Source organism: Dermacentor andersoni, chromosome 6 (assembly GCF_023375885.2).
Source record: "Dermacentor andersoni chromosome 6, qqDerAnde1_hic_scaffold, whole genome shotgun sequence".
Classification (NCBI taxonomy): Eukaryota; Metazoa; Arthropoda; class Arachnida; order Ixodida; family Ixodidae; genus Dermacentor; species Dermacentor andersoni.
In genome coordinates this window covers 115,460,566-115,480,803 of record NC_092819.1, presented here as the reverse complement: position 1 = coordinate 115,480,803, position 20,238 = coordinate 115,460,566, and the positions used below count along the sequence as shown (strand labels likewise).

The 20,238-nt window shown below is 45.6% G+C and overlaps 1 protein-coding gene across 2 annotated transcripts in view; it reads right to left on the bottom strand.

Annotated features, from left to right (window-relative positions):
• The window catches only part of LOC126522268 (decapping and exoribonuclease protein-like), a 54,064-nt gene that overhangs the window by 11,269 nt on the left and 22,557 nt on the right, over nucleotides 1-20,238 (bottom strand). Inside the window, exons 3-4 of one of the 2 annotated variants that reach the window (XM_050170987.3) lie at nucleotides 13,963-14,185; nucleotides 5,599-5,734 (exon numbers count right to left, since the gene is read on the bottom strand). In XM_050170987.3, coding sequence (XP_050026944.1) covers nucleotides 5,599-5,734; nucleotides 13,963-14,185 — 359 coding nt within the window. The remainder of the gene's footprint in view (nucleotides 1-5,598; nucleotides 5,735-13,962; nucleotides 14,186-20,238) is intronic. The other variant, XM_050170989.3, reaches the window with a different exon arrangement.

Genomic DNA, 20,238 nt, shown 5'->3' with positions numbered 1-20,238 from the left:
GGATGCGCCCAGCATGAATGTCCCCTTCAAGTGAAGAGACGAGGGCTATGATATTATCAATAGCCGACTTGTTTTGGCGGAAGCCATTCATTTCTTGGGGAAACTTATTGTGGCTTTCTAGGTATCACCTAATACATTTGCAGATCATCCACTCCATGAGCTTGTCTACACAGCTCGGGAGGGGGACGGGCCGCAAAGACACGTAGCTTGTTGGCTGCTCAAAAAGCTTCAGAATCGGCACAATTTTGGCCGGCTTCCATTTTGTTGGGACCTCACGAGACATCTGCGAAGAATTATAATACAGTGAAACCTCGTTAAATCGGAGTTGGCCGGAGCTCGGAAAAAGTACGTACTAAACGGTAGTACTGTTTAACTGAAATAGCATGCGATCGCCCATGTACCTGTCAAAAACGGAACTCAGAGAGAGTGCGATGAAAGGGGGAAAAAATATGCAGTATTTATTTACTTCGCGGGACAAAAGTATTATTTTCGTTTGATGTCGCGGCTGCATAGCACGACGACAGCGACCTCAAACTTACTGAAGCTGCGTGTCAGCTTTTCAGCCAGCCCCCTCTTCTCGGCAAACACTCGCATGGCAGATACCTCGTTGGCGTTACGTATTCTCTGTGCACGTGCGTAGTAGTGCTGCAGAAGTCCCAGGCCGCCTTTTTCATTGACAGGTGCCAGAGTTTGGAATACTTTTCGTTTGGAATAGAGTTATGTTATCATGCCCCTGTTCTCGTCGCGATGATTGCATTCATGAGGCTGACGTAACGCGCAGCTTCTGCCACTGTCAGGCCTGAATCGCCCGTGCTGTCGCTTCCAGTGTCTTCCTCATCCCTGTCGCTTGTCGACACTTTGGCAACAACAGAGGCAACGATGGCGAAAAGTCGAACCTCGTAGCCGACAACTCATCGCGGTCGCAGCAGCGCTGCCGAGCAACTTCTTCGCATTCCAAATGCCACACACCATAGTCCACAGCAGATCCCTGTCGCATGCCAGCACCAACTTTTTCGTGTCACGTTCGATAGCACGGACGATGTCTAATTTTTCTCCTATGCTGAGCACCCGACGTCTTTTTTTTATCCCAGCTTCGCCATGACGCGAGTCTGCGCTAGCATGGCGCCACAACGCTCTCTGGCACGGCGTCAAAATGATGATGTGGCTTCACGCGCAAACGCACAGGGCGCTTGGAGGCCGTTGTTCAGATCTCTGAGGCTTGTTGTTCTGCCGGGCCGCCCGACGGAGATGACGCACCACTGTGTTTGCGCGACGAAAAGTGGAAACGCTACGTTTTAACCGATGCATACGTAATAAGCTGGTACGGTTTATGCAAATACAAAACACATTATGTCCAATGGCCGCTGGGCCGAGAATTTGACTTTACTACTTTTAAAACGAAACTACTGTTTAAGCGGGTACGGTTTAACAAAGTTTTACTGTATTCCAGGAGTCGTAAGCTGGAGGTGCGGGGCAGCTTTGCGATGGCTTCATAGCGTATTTCGTCATGGCCCGGAGATGTGTGTCTGCTTAATTCAGCATTAGCAGTGGTGAGCTCTTCAACTGTGAAAGGCAGATCCAACTCTGGCACTGCCGCCTGTGGGATACCAGACTGACTATCTGTGGAGAAAATTGAAGGCCTTGAACTCGCTGATAGTAGTCTGCAGTATTCATATGAGATTTCTTGGATGGAATTTCGTTCATGCAGAGAAAGTGCAGCAAATAGGTAAAGCTGTTGGGGTGGCGTGCGCATACCTCTAAAGATTGGCCAAATTTGGGCTACAGGTCGACACAGATCCATCTTTGCGACTACGTTTATCCAAGTTTCGCCCGATATCACGTTGTGTCCGTCGGCAGGCACGGAGGTCTTTCAAGGCATTTCCTTTCAGCTTGCCTGCGAATGGCACACAACCTTTCAAATTCCTTGTCATTTGGCAGTAAGCCGACTTTTTTAGTGGAAATTCATGTGGATTTCCTCAGACAACGAGCCATTGTCGTGAGTAATTCCTCGTCCTGGGCTGCAGTAGTAATTCCCTTGCCTGCAGCGTCCTTGTATGCATCTCAATCTGTAGATTTTGTAAGGAATTTTCATGGTGACAACTGCAAACAGACAGCTGATATAAGAATTGGGTAATGGTCACTCCCGCGCGTGTCCAAGCCGGTGCACTAGGTAAAGTTTCAGGAAAGTGAACTTGTTACATAGTTGTCAATGCTGCTGGCAGTTGTCGGGCCTCCGAGGTAGGTTATATTGCCGTCATTTAGAGGTCCAATAGAATAGTTTGAGAGAAGCTCTGCGAGCTTGGCTTCTCGTGCACATGTGTTGGCCCCAAATTTCATTGTAACCATTAACCCTTTGAGGGTCAATGACGTAAATCAGGGTGTCTACCAAGTTGACATTTGCAAATTCCCTGAGTTTTCCAGGTTTTCCCTGAGCACCTTTGCGAAATTCCCTGAAGGAGCCAGAACTTTGTTTTATGTCAAGACAGGTTGACACCATGTTGCCCTATGCTGTCACTTTCTAGTAAGCATGTTGAAACAAATAATGACTTAATACAGTTTGAATAGTAAGAAGTAATATCTATTTTATTTAAAAAGGAAACAGAAGGAAGGTGTTAGTAAAATACACAGCGAAAAAAAATCGTAAAAGCCCATTCCAAATTGAGTCGAACATTTTCAAATACGAATGAAAAGGAGATGCATACATAAGTAAATATTTTTGAACATGAGCTATTTCTATGAACTGATAGCAAGCTCATCGGTATGAGGCCTGAACTTTGCAACAACTAAAATTCTCTCTCAGCAGCTGAGAAGTCAACCTCAACTGTCCTGACATACTCTCAGCCCGTACACAACATCTCAGTGTTGGGTTTCACTGCTTTAAAGAGTTTATTTTGGTTTGAATGAGGGACACCTGAATCTTGGCGTCAGCCAACACTTTGTTTTTTGAGCTCAAGCTCCTCCAAAGAGGCGGCAGCACGCTTCCTTTCCCATTAATTCCTCAGTGTGTCGGTCCTTTCTGTTCTCATCCTCCTTCTGCCACGCTTTCACCCCATGGATCATTTGAAGCATCCTCTTGGTCAGTTGTACAGTCAATGTCCGATTTTTCACACTCCCTAGGGGCCGCAAAAACATCCGAAAAATCGGGCAGTACGAAAACAAATGAATGCATGTCTTTAACTGCCCTTAATGACTAAAATTGCCAAAGGCACGCCCGAAAAAGCTCTTAAGGCCTGCCAGTACACTTATTAGGCGTATTGGTGCTGGTACTGTGACAGGAGACGAGGGTGTGCACGGGTGTATAATTAAGAAATACATACTGTGTTCCGTGACAATTGCCCCTTACCACGCTTGTTATGCTTCACCGTCTAACACTACTGTACTGAGGCGAAGCTAACTTTCGGAGACTGGCATTACGCAACACGTTGTGCTCTGCAAGCTTCGAAGCCAATCGCGAGTATTACTCAGGCGCAGTCGGTGCCATTGCTGACAGCGGCTAATTCTTTCAATGAAAAACACGGCACCGCACGGCAAGAAGCATAATAGCGAACGTAGAAGCAGCTAGGCCTAACGTTGCCGCGGTGGTGGCTACGGCTGCTAGCGGATCTGTGCGCGAGTGTGCCGGTTCGAGGCGGCGAGATAATCAAAATGGCGGCGGCGGTGACCTTGATGAATGCCATTTCAGACCTGCAGTCAGGGCATATGGAGTACGTGATGGTGCCGCAAAGCCGTGCGAATTATCGGGCATGTCCAAAAAATGGGGCGTCTGGAAAATCAGTCGTTAACTACTCAGGCAATACACCGTGCCGATGACACGGCATCAATGACGATTCGTTGCGATTCCTCTGTTACTGGAGCCAGCATTAACACGACTTTCGTTCCCTTTCAATAAAGTTACAGCTAATTTTCCCTGAGAGGAGCACAAATTCCCTGAGTTTTCCCTGAGTATTTCCAGACTATTCAAATTCTCTGAGAATTCCCGGTTTTCAAGGTTGGTAGACGCCCTGGTAAATATACGGCGCCACGAACAAGCCCAAAATGGTCGATGCCATATATTTGCGGCGCTGCCTGTACGTTTAAAAAGCGCACCTATTCCCTGCCACTATGTGGGAATACAGGGATCTTTTTTCTCGCACCTCCCTCTCAGTTTTCGTTCCATGGCTTGTTTTAGAGCTAGTTTGCTTCGGCGCATCTATATATTACCGCTCGCGCATTGGCGCGTGGGCAGGCGGTGGTTTGGGTTTTGTTCTGCGGGCGGTTTCGACTTCTTGCGCCCGTAAAATTGATGGCTATCTCATTACTATTGCTCAAAGCGCGACCACCTGTTTCTCGCTCATTTAGTGCTCACAGGGGTGCGCATGGAAGGATGCCGCCATGCATGCGTTTCCTTTTCCTTTTTTTTTTCTTTTTTGGAGACGCGCGAAAGCTAATTGCCTCTGGTTGGCGATAAGATGAAGATTAGCAGAAGTTTGTCACACGTTTTGCTTTTTTTGACGGGCACACAACCACAGTTTTCTTGAGTGCGCTCACCTACGCAGTTCGATTACGCTATGGACGTAAATCTTAGTGTAAGGGTGGGAACATTTGAGAGCAGCGAAATATTCTCGTGTGCACATTTTGTAAGCCTCGAACTATGTGTATAACAATGCATAAAAATTTTGATTCCAAGTTAATTTCCTTTTTTTATTGTTCTTATTCATGAATAAACAGTACATATATACCAACACAAAATATTTTTTTCTCACTTTACGGTCATCCTAGAAAAATTACGGTAATTTTTTTTTCTAAATAGGTCCCTCAGAAGAATTGGAATCTGCAATAAAAAGAATCGACCCTGGTCGGTCTGGCTTAGAATTCTATTTATTGTCCGGCCTTCTACGACGCACACCATATATCAGAGTGCCCTGCATTTTGACAAGGCATAATTAGCTACGAAGGATATATATGCGAAACATCTTGACTTAAGGGTTCGCCGATGTTTCGTGACATTGACGCAGTCATTTTAGAAGAGTAGTTTGCCGGGCCAGTTGGAGCATGGTGAAGGTATAATGGTTTCCAGTAAGCACGGATGCAAGCACAAGTAAGTAGAAACAGACAGGACAACGCTGGCCACAGGCGCAAGCGTTGTCCTGTCCGTTTCTACTTAATTGTGCTCGCGTCCGTACTTACTGGTAACCATTATACACTTACGACGCAGTCATTGTTCGCAGCAAACGCCGGAACGACGACTTGCTGCAGTGTCGTGTGCAGTCTGTATAAACAGAAGCAGTGGAGTACCTCTGAGGCAAGCAAAGGACGCATCATCACGTGATAAAACATGGCGGCGGCTACGACAGCGCGGTAAAAGGGGTCTATACGAATGTACTGGCGCATCGGTGAGGCTACATCATTTTCATTGTCTCGCAGGAGTCTATGCCCTATCTAGGAAATCTATTACAAATGTAGACTCACTGACCAATTTAGCTGTCTTCATAGGGTCACCTACAGTGAATTCAACGTGGCACACTGCTTTAGGACAAGCATGTGTCACGGCCACTATTCAATTGTCGAAGTATACATTGTGCTCCCACAGAATTGCGTCTGAAGCGGCACCTAACTTACCTCTGCCATGTCTGGCATTTTGACGACGTCAAACTGCTGTATGCGCACCACAATGCCATTATCGTCGCGGAAGCCGCACAATCCCTTCGGGACACCTCCTAGGCGCGACTGGGCCCACCAGCGCCGCAACTTGCACCTGCGGCAGTGATGCCAATAAATGGACAAGTTTTTGATAGCTAACATTCGGTTAGGTTTTGTTAAACTTGCGATCTCACTGTGTGTATACGCGTAGCGCAATAAAATAAATATGACACGCAAATGAAAAATTGCAGTAGCAAAAAATAAAATCAATTACTAGACATTATCCACAAGAGAATTGCCGTCTAAGACTTTGCGATTCTGAAGATACAGAAATACACATTGCTAACAGAAGCAAGTAGGACGTTCTTTACCAAAGGGGAAACCTTGTTGCTTAACGTCTAATTTTTCATCGTGGGGGGAAGGGGGAGCACAGTTTATATTATATAAAAGCGGGTTACTGCCGCACGTGATTAACTGGTCAGGTAGTTATTGTCACATTCTGCGAAAACAAGCGACTTCTAGTTGAAGCGTCGAACCCGTGTCTCTAACCGTCGACTGAGCACAAGAAAAACTGAAGCGCCCGCATGTGGATCAGAGGGTCTTCATCTGCTTCTTAAGTGGCTTCCGTCAAACCAGCCGCCGGCGCATGGCGCATGGACTGGGGCGTTTTCTTCTGCTTTCTAATTTTGTGGCGCCTGTTGCAAGGTGTGACATTATTCCCTCCCCTCGGAAGGGCATTGATTCTATGCTAAAACCAGTACACAGACTACAGGATGAACGTAGAAGTACACGTGCAAAGAAACATGCACACACAAACGCTTGCTGACGCATAGTTATAGAACGTAAGGTACGGTAACTAAGGCACTAATGGATTGCCTACGACAAAAATAAACAAAACAGAAAGAACAACATGGTCTAAAAACTACAGTGGTTATGGAATGTGGTACTGTTTCATCCGCACAACGTGCACATTCTTGAATAGTGACTTTCGACATTGAGTTGGTTGGCTGCCATCTATAATAACTTCGTAATTGACGTCACTCACTCACTCATTGTATAACTTCATACGGCAAAAAGTACCGGCTGAGAATTTTCTCAGATAGGCCCTCTCTGCAGCGGACAGGAGTCAAGACCAGAACCCTATCTCCCGGTTGGTACTCGACTTGTCAATGGCAGAGGTTGTAGTGTGGTGTGTCGATGCACTGTTGTCTCTTTATGTTCATGCGAGCCAGTTGGCGTGCTTCCTCGGCACACTGCGCCAGGAGCTCAGCATTATTTGATCTCATGGTAGAGTATTCCATCGCTGCCATCTATTATTGGATCTTGCCGTTCCGCACGGGAGTTGGCCGAGCTTGATGCGCACTTAGAAAAATGGAAGCTTTATTTACATTATGTACAGGAATAGATAAAGGTAAAATAACTGTATAAAGTCATCGTTACGGCTGTTTTCAAAATCGGATGCTGAGGCCCCTAGCAAAAAGAATGTCTCTCTCTTTCCGATGGTTCTCGGGCTTACAACCCCTTCAGTCCGTCGGGCTCACGTCATTTTCAGCCAATCGTCGAGCCCCTGTAGGTATCGTCATTTTCATCCAATCGTAGGGCCCATGCAAGTGGTGTCATGCTAGGCCAATAAGGACACTCCATGGGCTCTACTCTCCGATGGCTGCTTCTGTGCGGCGTTGCCTCCTTGCCTAGAAGGCTTAGCTAAGCTGGAGCGGAGAGGTCGTCCTTGAGCGACCTTCCAGCGCTGCAAAGCAGCTTTTCTCAGGACTAGGGTCCACTACGTCGAACCGTGCCAGCCTCCTGTTACACTTTTTAGTCCGACAATAGACACAACCCCGCACATCTTTCTGCGACTCCTTCGTTTGGATTTTAAAGATATGCTAAATGCATTCTACGCGTACGCATTTGAAGAAAGCTGACTCCTAATTAATGGATTAGCAACTTTTTCATTCCCACAAGGAGTACAAAGCTGATCATTTCGCAGTGTTTTGTGTTCACAATGAAGCATAAGAATGCATGTATTTCTCGGTACTGGCTTTCTGTAAGCTCTGCTTTATTGTATTTACCGTCATCTCACATTTAGGTTGCCCATCTATCTCCAGTTGCACTTTCATTTGGTTTCGCGTGAAGTGAAAACTTTGAAGATTGACGGTGACGACAAAGAACAGACACAGTTGTGGGACTTCGTGAAACCAGCATACATTGAACATTAACTCTTCATTCCTCCCTCCAGTCATCCCTAAGCCTCCAGTATTCTAGGGGAGGTCCTTGTAGCAACCGTCCATCCCTTCTTTCTCCACGCTTCTCGGGAAGCTGGTATCCCTCGGCTTGGGGGTGATTACCCCCTGCTCTTTCTGGGAACCGAGGCAGTTTCACGGACTAAGACGCCAACACAACCACTCCGCAAACTTGCTTTTACTTTCGAATAAAAGCCAGTTGCCTCCGCTTTCTAGCTGTCAAAGCGTGTAGTCATCGCCTCCACTTCAGCAAAGCAGTTAGCTTGATACACTGTAACTTTGCTATTCGCGCTTTTCAGATACACTAGCGCTACCGCACGGATTTTTTTGGAAGCCAGGAGAGGGCGATGGATTTGCCGCTTACGCAGTTTCTGCAGCAGTGTTGGTGTTTTGGTACTCTTCAATATGGAAAAAAAACAGTCAACAAGTGAAGAGCAACCGCATGTGCAGTGTGCCATGATGCACAAATCGTGCAATATTGGGAAAAGCAAGCCTGCCCCACTTTCCAAAAGAGAAAAAAAAACGGAGGAAGTTGTGGGCGGTCAAGCTCCGCATAGGGAAGCAAAGGAGCAAAGAAATTGTCATATGTAGCGAACACTTCAACAAAGACGACTTCTTTTAGGGCCTCCTTGGTGTATGTAATTGACTGTTACGCTGCTCTCAATGATTTCATTTTATTTTTGTGGCGAGCTGATTGTGAAATTTTGACTTAAAGACGAGTTGAAGCTTTTACAAAAGCAGCATAAGAGAAACCCTGTGCCTTCGCAAAAGTTCCCGCTGCGGTCCCACGCAGCAAGAGTGAGGGCTAGGGTTGGCCGAAGAAAGCCCTCCACAGATTCCCAAGGTAAATTTAAGTACGCAAGGTTCACCGTTTATTCAGTTTTCTGCCTGCACTCGCGCTGTTTCGGTAGATACTCTGTGACGGTGCCTGACACTGCGTCGTGAGCATTGCAAACTAGAGAACCTATTCTGCACCTGTTCTTAGTCGTTCTGTATGAAAATGAAGCAGGTGGTCAATGCACAAAGCATTCACTGCATTTTTTTTTGTTTTTGCCGTAGTGAAAGATGTGTACCAATCGGAGGTTGCGCGCACGCGTTTCTGATTTTGCATTTGTTTTCTTTGGTCTTAAAGCATTTCTTCTATAACAATGTTGCCGGAAACAAGGGCCAAGACTTCGTACCTGAAGCAGTCATTGATGAAGACTGCACATACGAGCTTCCCTACATTACGCGAAAGCACTAATCATGCTGGAAACGGGGGCCGGTGGCACAGCTCAACGTCTCACTCATATATTGTAAATCGGCACTACTGAAATGTTTATGTGTTATCTGACATCATTAACAAGCATTCCGCAACTAAGCCGGTGCATGGAGCCATGTATATATCTTGTCGTGAATGCACAGATTTACTTTATGCAGCATCATGGGGGTACTGCGATTTGTTTACATCCTTACATCATTAACTGCCTGGTGTCAATTTTGGTACATCATGTATAGATTACAAAACGTAACGAGAAATAGTGACCTTTACGGCGCCGGTTACATTGCAGTCTTGAACTTTTATAGTATGCGGCGGGCCTCTTAAGGCACTTGTCTGCAGGCAGAGTGACTCGACTTGGACAGCCGTGCTTGTCGTCTCTTGTATTCCACACCATATTATATGACCAGCATTAAACGTAGCCTCTCCTTCTACAACACATTGCAACGCATTCACCTGAGCGCAACCTCTCCAGACAGTCTTGTCTCGCCAGTGTAGGATACCGAGCAGTATGCGTATGGTTCACTGTGGACCAAGCGTCTCACGTTTTCTGCAATATTCCTTCGGTAGCCACATCAGGTGCCCAAAGTAGTCATTTGATTGTGGCCAACATGCTTTCATTTGCGTTCTTTCTTTATTTCGGTGCCCCCGCCCCACACACAAAAAAAAGACACTGTTGCGGGGCAGCAAATTGTCTCACAGTGAAATTTCACTTTTTTTACTTCTTTTGCGCAAAGTAATGGGCCGTGGGACACTTCAGTTGCCGGCTACTCTTACTAAATTATTGCGCTGGCAATTATATGTACACTCCAGGTGCATTCCTGCCATCGCCGTCGCCCTCATGTTCCGTATAAAGTCCAAGGGCGATAACATCGTGACCGCGCACCGCATGTGCGAGTGAAAGCATAGGACGGTGGGGCGGTATGGGTAAGCCGATGATGCTGGATCAGTCTTGTGTGAGCAATGGAGAAAAGCGGGGAGGAACCGCGCTGCCTTCCGTCACGCGTGATTTATCAGGGGAGTGGAGGAAGGAGGGCGGGCCTTAGGATTCTGTGGTCTGTGAATATATGATTGCACAACATGTTTATTTGCCTTGTTTGACGCATTATATACTGTGACTTTTTCTTAGATATGTGGATTTATTGGAGACTTATAGATACATTTAAATATCTTGTTGCGAGGTTTTCCGTATATGTGCACTGAACTTTGTTTCCAGTAATACTATTTTGCCCTTTATACCCAGATGTATCTTCGCATTTGTATATTCCATTGTATCTTCGCATCTCTAATGTACAAGGACGAGATAAATGAATCTGCAAGGCAGGCGCGCACCACACAGGCACTTCTCATTTACAAAAGTGACACGAAAGTGTGAGGATAAATGTTCTTTAGTGCTCTCATAAACTGGGTTGAACATGGTTTCGTGACATAATGGACAATCCAAAATTTGAACAGCATGGTGTCGTGAGGTGTTTGACAACTGAAAGTGTTTCCCTAAAATAAATTAGTCGCCATATGGCTGTCGTGCACGTTGAACATTGTATTTCATTAGCCACTATGAAGCGTTGGAGCAAACGGTTCAAAGAAGGACATGAAAGTTGCAAAGACGATCCAAAACCAGGCCAAAGGCACCAAGCAATCACCCCCAACACAATTGCAAAGGTAGGTGAGCTGATCAGACAAGAACGGAGAACAAGCATCGATGAACTGGCAGAGCATGTGAGCATCAGTCACGGTTTGGTTCACACCATAATTCATAAAAATCTTGTTTATCAGCTCTTGCGTGCGCAACGAATGCACAAGATTTTGAACCAGTACCAGAAGACGGAGAGGTTTGGTGCTGCTTTGACTCATCTGATCCAGTACCACAATGAGGGTGACGATTTCGTGTCTCCACTTGTGACTGGGGACGAGTCATGGTGCCGCTACTACGATCTTGAAACACGACGGCTAAGCTCACAGTGGAAACATTCGAATTCACCGCCCCCTAAGAAAGCAAAGGCTGTCATTTTCACCAGAAAGGTTTTGTTGACTTTTTTTTTTTTTTTTGAATCGTGAGGAGCCATTAATGATCGAATCTGCTAAACCTCGAGAGACTATCAATTGTTTCCGATACTGTGAAACGCCGGATCGACTCCGTGTCGCAATCAAGAACAAACGACGTGGAAAATTGAAGAAAAGGGTCATCTTGCTCCACAACAATGCCCATCCCCACGTCGCTGATGTGACTAACACAAAACTGGCGAAGTTCGAGCTGGAACATCTGCCATACGGCCTAAATCTGTTGCCTTGAAACTTCTACATCCTGAGGCAATTGAAAAAACAGCTCAAGGAAACCAGATTCGTGTCAGACGATGACATGAGAGAGTCAGTTACAGATTTTTTAAAGCAGCAATCAAAGGAGTTTTATGAGAAGGGAATCACGCAACTCGTTAGTCAGTGGGATAAATGTATAAATGCTCATGGAGACTACTTTTAAAAAAGTACCCCGTTTGTCATATATTTGCACTGGCTCACTTTCATTTGACTCGCCCTCGTATATTTTGAAGAACTCCTGCTTTTTATATGTGCTCTGTGTTACGACTATAATTTCGGCGCAATTACAGTAAACGACCGGCGACAGCTGCTCCTGCACAATACATTGGAACAAAGGAATGCGTCATTGAGATTTTTCCCTGGCCGTTGCAAATGTACAAAAATGTAAACAAGGTTCTTGAATGACAAAATTTCATTAATATATTTGTCCTCGATTTGTTCACTTCAGGGCCGTTACATTTTTCATATCAGCGGCATGCACTGCTTTGCTGGTTTCGAACTGATACAGTACTAAAGTTCGTGTGATATTTTCTTTACTTATTAAATCAACAAAAAACATGGAAGCATTGATATCAGTTATTTCAGGCGCAATTTTTGGGATATACTAGTATCGTCTTTTATGAAAAAATACATATTTCACTTGTCTGGACAGTGTGTAGCGTTCAAGAATTCGTTTTCAGCATCTTTGGCAATGGCTATGCAGTTATTATTCAAGTATTTGATCCCTTGAGAAATTCTTTAAAAAGGAGGCTGAGCTGCAACGTGTGCAAAACAAAATTTCTAGCTACGCCACTGCCTGTTCCTGTACTTGAAGTGGAGTATGTCATAGGCTCACTGTATAGCAAAAGTGGTCCAGCCGATGATGGCATTAGTGCTGATGATGGTATTCGATTATGGAGCCATTCACTTACATCTGCAATTGAATTTTTCTGGCGGGCATTTTTCCCGATGACATGAAAATAGCCTGTGTAGCAGGAAAATAGCCTCTACCGGGAAAACAAGCTACGCAGCATGCAAATTGTAAAACACGCTCTGGTTTCACGTAGACACATCTGTCAAGCGCCCTTTTCGTCGCAAGCAAGTGGGAGCCCTTCGAGAAAAGTCACAGGTCTGTTCGGCACATGCCGCACAGTCACGTAAGCTGGAGCAGCGGCCCTATAGGAAACCATCGTAAGCTGCGCCCAAAACGGCGAGGCTCCCGGGCCACATTTCTGCTCCATGCCATGAGGGTCTGCCCTGCGAAGCTCATCGTGCCTGATTTTCGGCTGCACATACTTGAGCGTGCAATACAATGCAACTGCAATGCAGAGTTTGCGCGTATCAACGCTGCACAATGTACACTTCACATCACGCGATTAGTGGCAGGATACGATGCAACTGCTACATGGCCTGCCACCTGGTGCAATAATATCCAATTACAATAAAGCTTGCAGTTATGAATGCTGCGCGGCATGCATCTCACATTGTATGATTCCTCGCGTCCTAGACGCCTGTATAGGACATATTTCTGCAGCTGCTAGCAACTGCTAGCATGGTGCAGTGCTAGAGTAGCTGACTCCCGCTCAGAGGGCCAGGGTTCGATTCGGGACGGGGCTGGGTACTTTTTACTCATTCCTGGTGACAGACACTAGCAGTGGCGGAGAACATCGCCACTTTAAACTGCTATTGAAATGAACCCATAAAAGCTTATGCTGTAAAAACTACACGACAGTGTGTTGTCAAAACGGGCACATTACATCTCCTACGAGTACCTTCATGCTGCCAGTTAAAACTTAATTTCTAGTTTTACACATTGTCTGTGTTTGCTCGGTTTGCTGGTTATTGCAGCAGCCCTTCAACGACGGAGTAACAGAATATTCCCATGAACATTTTATCCTGCAAAAAAAATATCTACCTTAATATTTCAGGAGAAGCATTCATCGCTATGAGCGTGTTCTGCAAGCTTCAACAGCTATGTAACTGGGCTCCGTTGCTCCGAATCGTAAGTAGATTTTTCTTTCGTAGCTCAATATTTAAAAAAAAAAATGGTGCAGCGTTTAGTAGAGATCACACTATCAAATGCCTTGATCAGCAATATTTCAACAGATGCAAAAACAGAATACGTTAAACCAGCGACAATAACTGTTAAGGTAAGTGGATTTCCCAAACGAACGAATGAGCGACAGTCCTCCCATTCCTTCACGCAAATAAATCGCCCGAGCTCATACACCCTTTCCCTCGGCCACCTCGCTCTCCTTTCTGCCAGGAACAACGGCGCGACAATGCCCCCTGTCTTTGCCACCCTTCCCTGCAACGCGGCTGTGCAGGAGCTCAGGCGCGACAGCACCCCCCCCCCCCCCTTCGGCCTTTACCTGTAATTCAGTTGCCAGAGATCATGCGCCCTTTACCATGGCACATTTTTTGACCTTCCTTCCCAATTCTGACTACCGACGATCAACCACCGGCCAACTACGAAAGCAGTGAAAAGGGGAAAGAAAGCTCTTCACTATGAAAAGCAGAAATATTCAGTTCAATGTAGTAGGCACTCACTCGTAGAAATTGCGGCGCTGCGACTCCGTGGTTAACACGCGGTGTGTCTTAAACTCCACGTAGCCATCTGTGGAACCCAGCTTGCATTCAACTGAAGGGTCGACCGCTTTCACTTCACCGCCCATCACGATAGAGTGCGATCCAAGCTGGCAGTGGAGGACGGTGTTGTATCCATCGCCTTCCCTGAGTAGCTCGTCTTCCTTGGGGTCAACCCCTGGCTCGGCTGCGTAGCCCCAAAAAATGTGGTTATGGTTAACTAGACCATCAATCTCCTGCTTCTATATCTTTACACTTGAAAAAAAGAACTTTGAGAAAACAAAAAAAAGAAATTTTCTACTTTCAGTATCAAATTTTTTGAACATAATGTACAGAAACTTTGCCATTGAAGAAAAAGACTTGATTTCAGTCAATGCCAAAAGACTAGTTTTCGTAATTTCGACAGAACTGGGTCCTTATTTACAAAATGTTTTCACGCAGAAATTGCTTGCATGAGAGAAATGCAGCTAATGTCGAAGCTGGACGTAGCAAAGGTGGCCAGCCAATGGCAAAGAGCATATGAATGTAGAGGTTTCTGAATTCGGCCCCTCATCTTTATAAGGTAAAGTGAAAATTTTCTCATCAGCACTATGAGAGAAATAACTTATTACATTACTAACCACGATTGAGATTGGCGCATAGCTTTCGCCTACCATGTAACTCTAGGCAGAAAAATCTCACGTGCATGAGTAAATCAGTCTTAATTTCTGAAAAACGATTCAGCTGCTCGCCAAGCCAGCCATGTCACTAAGAACATGACTATATACGAGTGGCGTTCATAAAGCTGGTAATGCCATGAAGGAATACAGACTAAGCAATGTAATTTGGGCATGAGTTTAATTTTATCCCACTCTCAAGTTAACCCGCTGTTCAAGTCCCACATGCGTCAACAAGCCCTACAGGCTCGACCAGTGCATCAATCTCGGGTTAGTCATCTGGCAAAGGTCCTCCACTGCGTTCATGGTCGTGCCAACTTGTTCAACCGGACTGATGATTGATTCTTCATTGGTTTATCACATATAGATGTGATGGAAGGAAAAGGGAAAAGCCATTCAAGGGTGGCTTGAGGGAGTCCTTCGCCCCCATACTGGCAAAGACAACAGCAGAGGCACACACATTTTGTTCACATGGTCGTACGCTTTGATAAAATCATCATATTAAACACACCATTGTTGTACACTTTGACAAAACTGTAAAATTAAACACATCATTAGTTACTTTGCCTGCACCACTGCACAAAGACAAGACAGAATATGCTGAGCAGGGACATTGCTGTCATACACTGTCACCAGCTGGGCACGAATCTGCATGGCATTGGGTTCTTTCAAATGCATAGAAAACAATTCACTGCGCGCATTTCAATGAACTTTCCAGAAGAACGCTGCCATGTTGGCTTGATGTCCTTGTGCGCTCCGCGGTACTGTATACGACCAGACATACCTTATTCCAATGAAATTTCAGGGACGTGCGCTCATTTTCAAGCTTTTCGTGCATTCCTAACTGTTAAGAAAATAATGGTGCCAATAACACGAACTTTGTGAACGTCCCTCATACACTGGTGGACCTGTTCCCTGGATGTCTCGCATAGTGCCGCATGGCTTGCTGCTTGTCATACATTCTATGAAGCGTGGTTATACTCTATTATCTTCTAGTAGTCTCATCACCAGCATTTAGCACTTTCATAGCCCTTCTAAAAATATGTAATAATAATACTAATATAAAGATATGAAAATATTTATATCCCATTTTTATTCAGGTCAATGGAAGGTGGGAGACTAAAAAGTCAGAAACGCTTGACGTGTTTCTCGCCCCCTCTACAGCAAGCAACAGCACGGAACATCATGCACTTTACATATGTAGTAACAGAAATCTTTTATTGAAATTAAACAATCATTGAAAGGTATTAGGAGGCGCTCCATTCAGCCATGTACATATCATACGCGCCTGCAAAAAAATAAACAACAAAAGTTCGAAAGATTTCAGCAACAAGTAAAATAAAAATCATAAGAGACAGCACTTTAATATGCAGCATAAACTCAACAAGGGACCTGAGAATTGTGGCTAGCTTGTTTATATGCGGCATTCATTGCCGAAGCCCAACATTTACTACTTGTTCCTGTCACACAGCGACAAATACATAACCGCGTAGAAATGCATCTGAAATGTTCGCAAGAAAAATGTTCAAGTTAACAGCATTTGTAACCGGTAACTAATCATCTCGTAACCGTAATTTAACCAAAAAGTAGGCAACACCCAGAGTGTTTTCTGATGGAATGGGTACAGCTATTTGAAAGGGCATAAAGACAGTAGCTTCTATATAGAATCTAGCGACTGCTTTTTTTCTGTTATTGTACAAAAGCTTAAAGCACGTAAGCTGAATACATATATAATTTTGTGGTCGTTAAACGAGCATATGGTTGCATGCCTGTAAAGTGTATTATAAACAATACTGTTGTCTCTGCGTCGTACCAAAGCTTTGCGCATGCGCAGTACATTTCCTTTCCTTCTCCCCGCTCCAACTTCACTTCCAACTTCGGGGATAAAAGCAATCACACGCCCCAAAAGAAATGCTTTCTATGTTCGAGCTGTCTGTGCCTCGCAACTACTTCGGCCCATGTTCCGTGGCTATGCTACAGTCTACCCAGACTGTTCCTGATGGAATGGATACAGATATATTAAAAAGGGTGTAAGGACACTAATTTTGATATGGAATCTAGCAACTGTATTTTTTTTTCTTTTTATGTCATTGCAGAAAGCTTGAAGCATGTAAATTAAATACATACATATTTTCTTGGTCATTAAACAAGTGTGTTGTGTGTCTGTAGGTGAATTTTAAACAAAACGAATTATTCTTTTTTTTTGTAGGACAGTATTTGTTCTAGGTTTGTAACGGCAGTGGTCGCTGACTCTGATGGACAGCAATTTTGAGAAGATCAGGAAAGCGTTACCCTATAATGCAGAATATAGGTCGAGGCGAAATATAGGTCGACCCCCTTACATTGAAGCAAAGAAGTCAACATAAAAATTATAAGGCACAAAACCTTGTTTTATTTAGTGGTGCCGCCAGACTCGTCACCTGCTCATTCGTCTGAGCTGTCTGAACTCTCGTCCGAAGACGACTGCTTTTCGCTGGCTGCGCCCCACAACATATCATCCTCGGTGCCGTCCAAGAAATTGCTAATGCAACACTTCTTGAATGTCCGCACCATCATATCGTCGGGCAGCGAGCGCCAAGCCTGCGACACCCATGTGGCCACAGTGGCGAGAGGCGGTCTGCGCAGCCGGCTGGTTGGGGTCGTCGGGTTGTCGCCGGCCATCCACTGATTACATTGTTCACGGACACGGTCTTTAAAGGGCTTGTTGAGCACGACGTCCAGTGGTTGAAGTGTTGAGGTCATGCCTCCCGGAATGACGGCGATTTCCGTCCTCCTGTCGTGGAGTGCCTGCTTAACACCTGCGGTCAAGTGCCCGTGAAAGGCATCCAAGACGAGCATGCTCGGACACCGCAGGAGTGCGCCGGGTCGCCGATTCCAGACGGTCTTAATCCGATTGAGCATGAGGGCCTCGTCCATATAGCCCTTTTCATTCACGCGAACGACAACATCCCGCGGGAAAACCTCTTTTGGCAGCGTCTTCCTCTTGAAGAGTATGTATGGGGGCAGCTTCACGCGAGCATCACCGTAAAGCGCGAATGCTCGTTCCCCGTAGAAAGAAGCTTTACTTCTCTTGCGCCGCGTTCGCACACTGTGGTGGCCGACGGCATGTCGAACCACACCGGCGTTTCATCAGCGTTGCCGATCTGTCCCAACATGTAGCCATGCTGCTGCCGGAGACGGATAACATAGTGCTGGAATTCGACCAGCTTGTCCTCGTATGCCTCTGGCAGCTTCTGGCAGACTGATGTGCGCCGTCGAAGTGCGAATCCCTTGCATCGCATGAAGCGACAAACCCAATAAATGGAGCCCTTGAATTGGTCCTTGGGCAGTCCGGATTCTCGGGTGATCTCAATAGCTTTGATGCGGATGAGTTCTGCTGTCACTGGCAAAGATCTGGCACGATGCTCGCAGACGAAATCCGCCACCTTGTCTTCGAGCTCCGGGTGCACCGCGCGGCGCACGCAATAGGACGTCTTACGAGCGTTGCAGGCAGACAGCTTGACTTTCTGCGTTCGCCAGTACCGGACGCTTTTTTCAGAGACACCAAATTGCCGCTGGGCAGACATGTTCCCATGCATTTCAGCATATTCAATGACTTTCTTTTTAAACGGCGCAGTGAACTGACGTCGAGTACTCGTACTCATTTTGCGGGTTGTCGGGAAATTAGCAACGCCAGGAACGATAGCTGCACAAAAAGGGAAGATGGCGTCGGTCCAACTGCGTAGGCCACGTTAACGTTGGGCCGCGTCGGTCACCAAGGGGGCAATAATGATGCAGATGCCGAAAGGTCTGCGCTCCTACATGTTGCCAGACAACTATTCATGTTGTGCCAAGGGCCGGTATATAAGTCTAGGGGTGACCTTTCAGTAATATTTTTTGGAAAAAAACCTCGACCTATATTCCGGACTATACGGTACTTACCAACTACTTTTCCTAAAAACCAATAATAAATTATAAAACCAATAATTTGGGAGCCTTTCATGGCGATATTATTTATGTTTTTTCCGCAACATATGCTCTGAAATAAACATAGTGATTTAAAATCAGTACTCCTACAATTTCTCATTTGTACCTTAAGCTGACAGAACAGTGTCACATTTATTAAAATTTTCTGGGGTGAAAACACATTGCCTCAAGGAGGGTGTGTTGGGAGGCTAGTTGGTAAGACATTTTTTTGTGAACTTGAATTGCACTAGGGACGAGACACTGAGGCAGATGAAGACCATCTACCTCTGTGTCTCGTCCCTAGCACATTTCAGTTCACAAAAAACATTGCCTCAGATTTCTTAACTAAAACTCAACTATGCTGAACATAATTTTGTCGCACCATGCTTCCTGTTCTCTGAGGAACTTACTCCCCTGCCCTACTAAGTTAATAAAGCTATCGCTTTCAAAGAATACAGTGGTATCATCCGCATAAACTATGAACCAAGCATTGTTTTGATATACCAAAATATGTAACATTCATCTTCTGTAAAATGTCCAAACGTGCAAACAGAAAATTTTGTTCACACTACAGAAGTGAGAAGCGAAAACAATTCACAGGGTCTCTTACATCATCCCTAAGCCTAAGTCATTGTCATCATCATCAGCCTGTTTTATGTCCACCGCAGGATGAAGGCCCCTCCCTGCGATCTCCAATTACCCTTGTCCTGCACCAACTGATTTCAACTAGCACTCATGAATTTCCCGATTTCATCGCTCCACCTTGTCTTCTGCCGTCCTCGACTGCGTTTCCTTTCCCTTGGTACCCGTTCTGTAACCCTAATGGTCCAACGGTTATCTGACCGGCGCATAACATGACCTGCCAGGCTTTATTTCTTTCTCTTAATGTCAATTAGGATATCAGCTATACCTGTTTGCTCTCTGATCCAAACTGCTATCTTTCTGTCTCTTAAAGGGCCCCTGAAACGGTTCGGGCAAATTTTGTAGATGCGTAGGGTACAGCTTAAGTAGAACATTCACACCACAATTTAAGTGAAGCGTTACGTATTAATGCAGCTACAAGCGATTAGAAGTTACCGTCCTCCCTAGCCCTGCTTTTCCTCAATTCGTTCGCCGAGCGATCGGGGCTAAGCTCCGCCTTCACTGGTTCTGCGTCATGATGCGACATCACATCGTCCACTTGCGATTGTTTTGGAGCCCGACCCCGCCCACGCAAAACCTCTCTGCTAGCCGCTTGGCCGTCGATCTCAAGCGAGAGCTATCGAAGCAGCGTGCCTTGCGAGCATTTTGTCGTAGCACCTAACGTATCTGGTATTCTGGTAACCACAGGCAAGCTGGTCATTTTGGCAAATGGCTGGAGGTAAAAACTCAAGCTGATGAAGGAACTTTGGCGTAGACGTACGTGAGCGGCCTGAACGGTCTGCACGGTCCAGTCACTTGTTGGTGCAGCGCTTAACCAGCCACACAAAACGCTAATATTGCTCTAACCAAGTGTAAAACATTTTAAACATTGATGAAAACAACGTGTTCTGATTACACTCCTGCAAAAAATACACACCAGCAGCAAAGAAGAATACACTTCGTTACTGCTGCTGTGTATGGTTGAGCTCTGTGCCACCAGGTGGCTGCATCGTGCAGA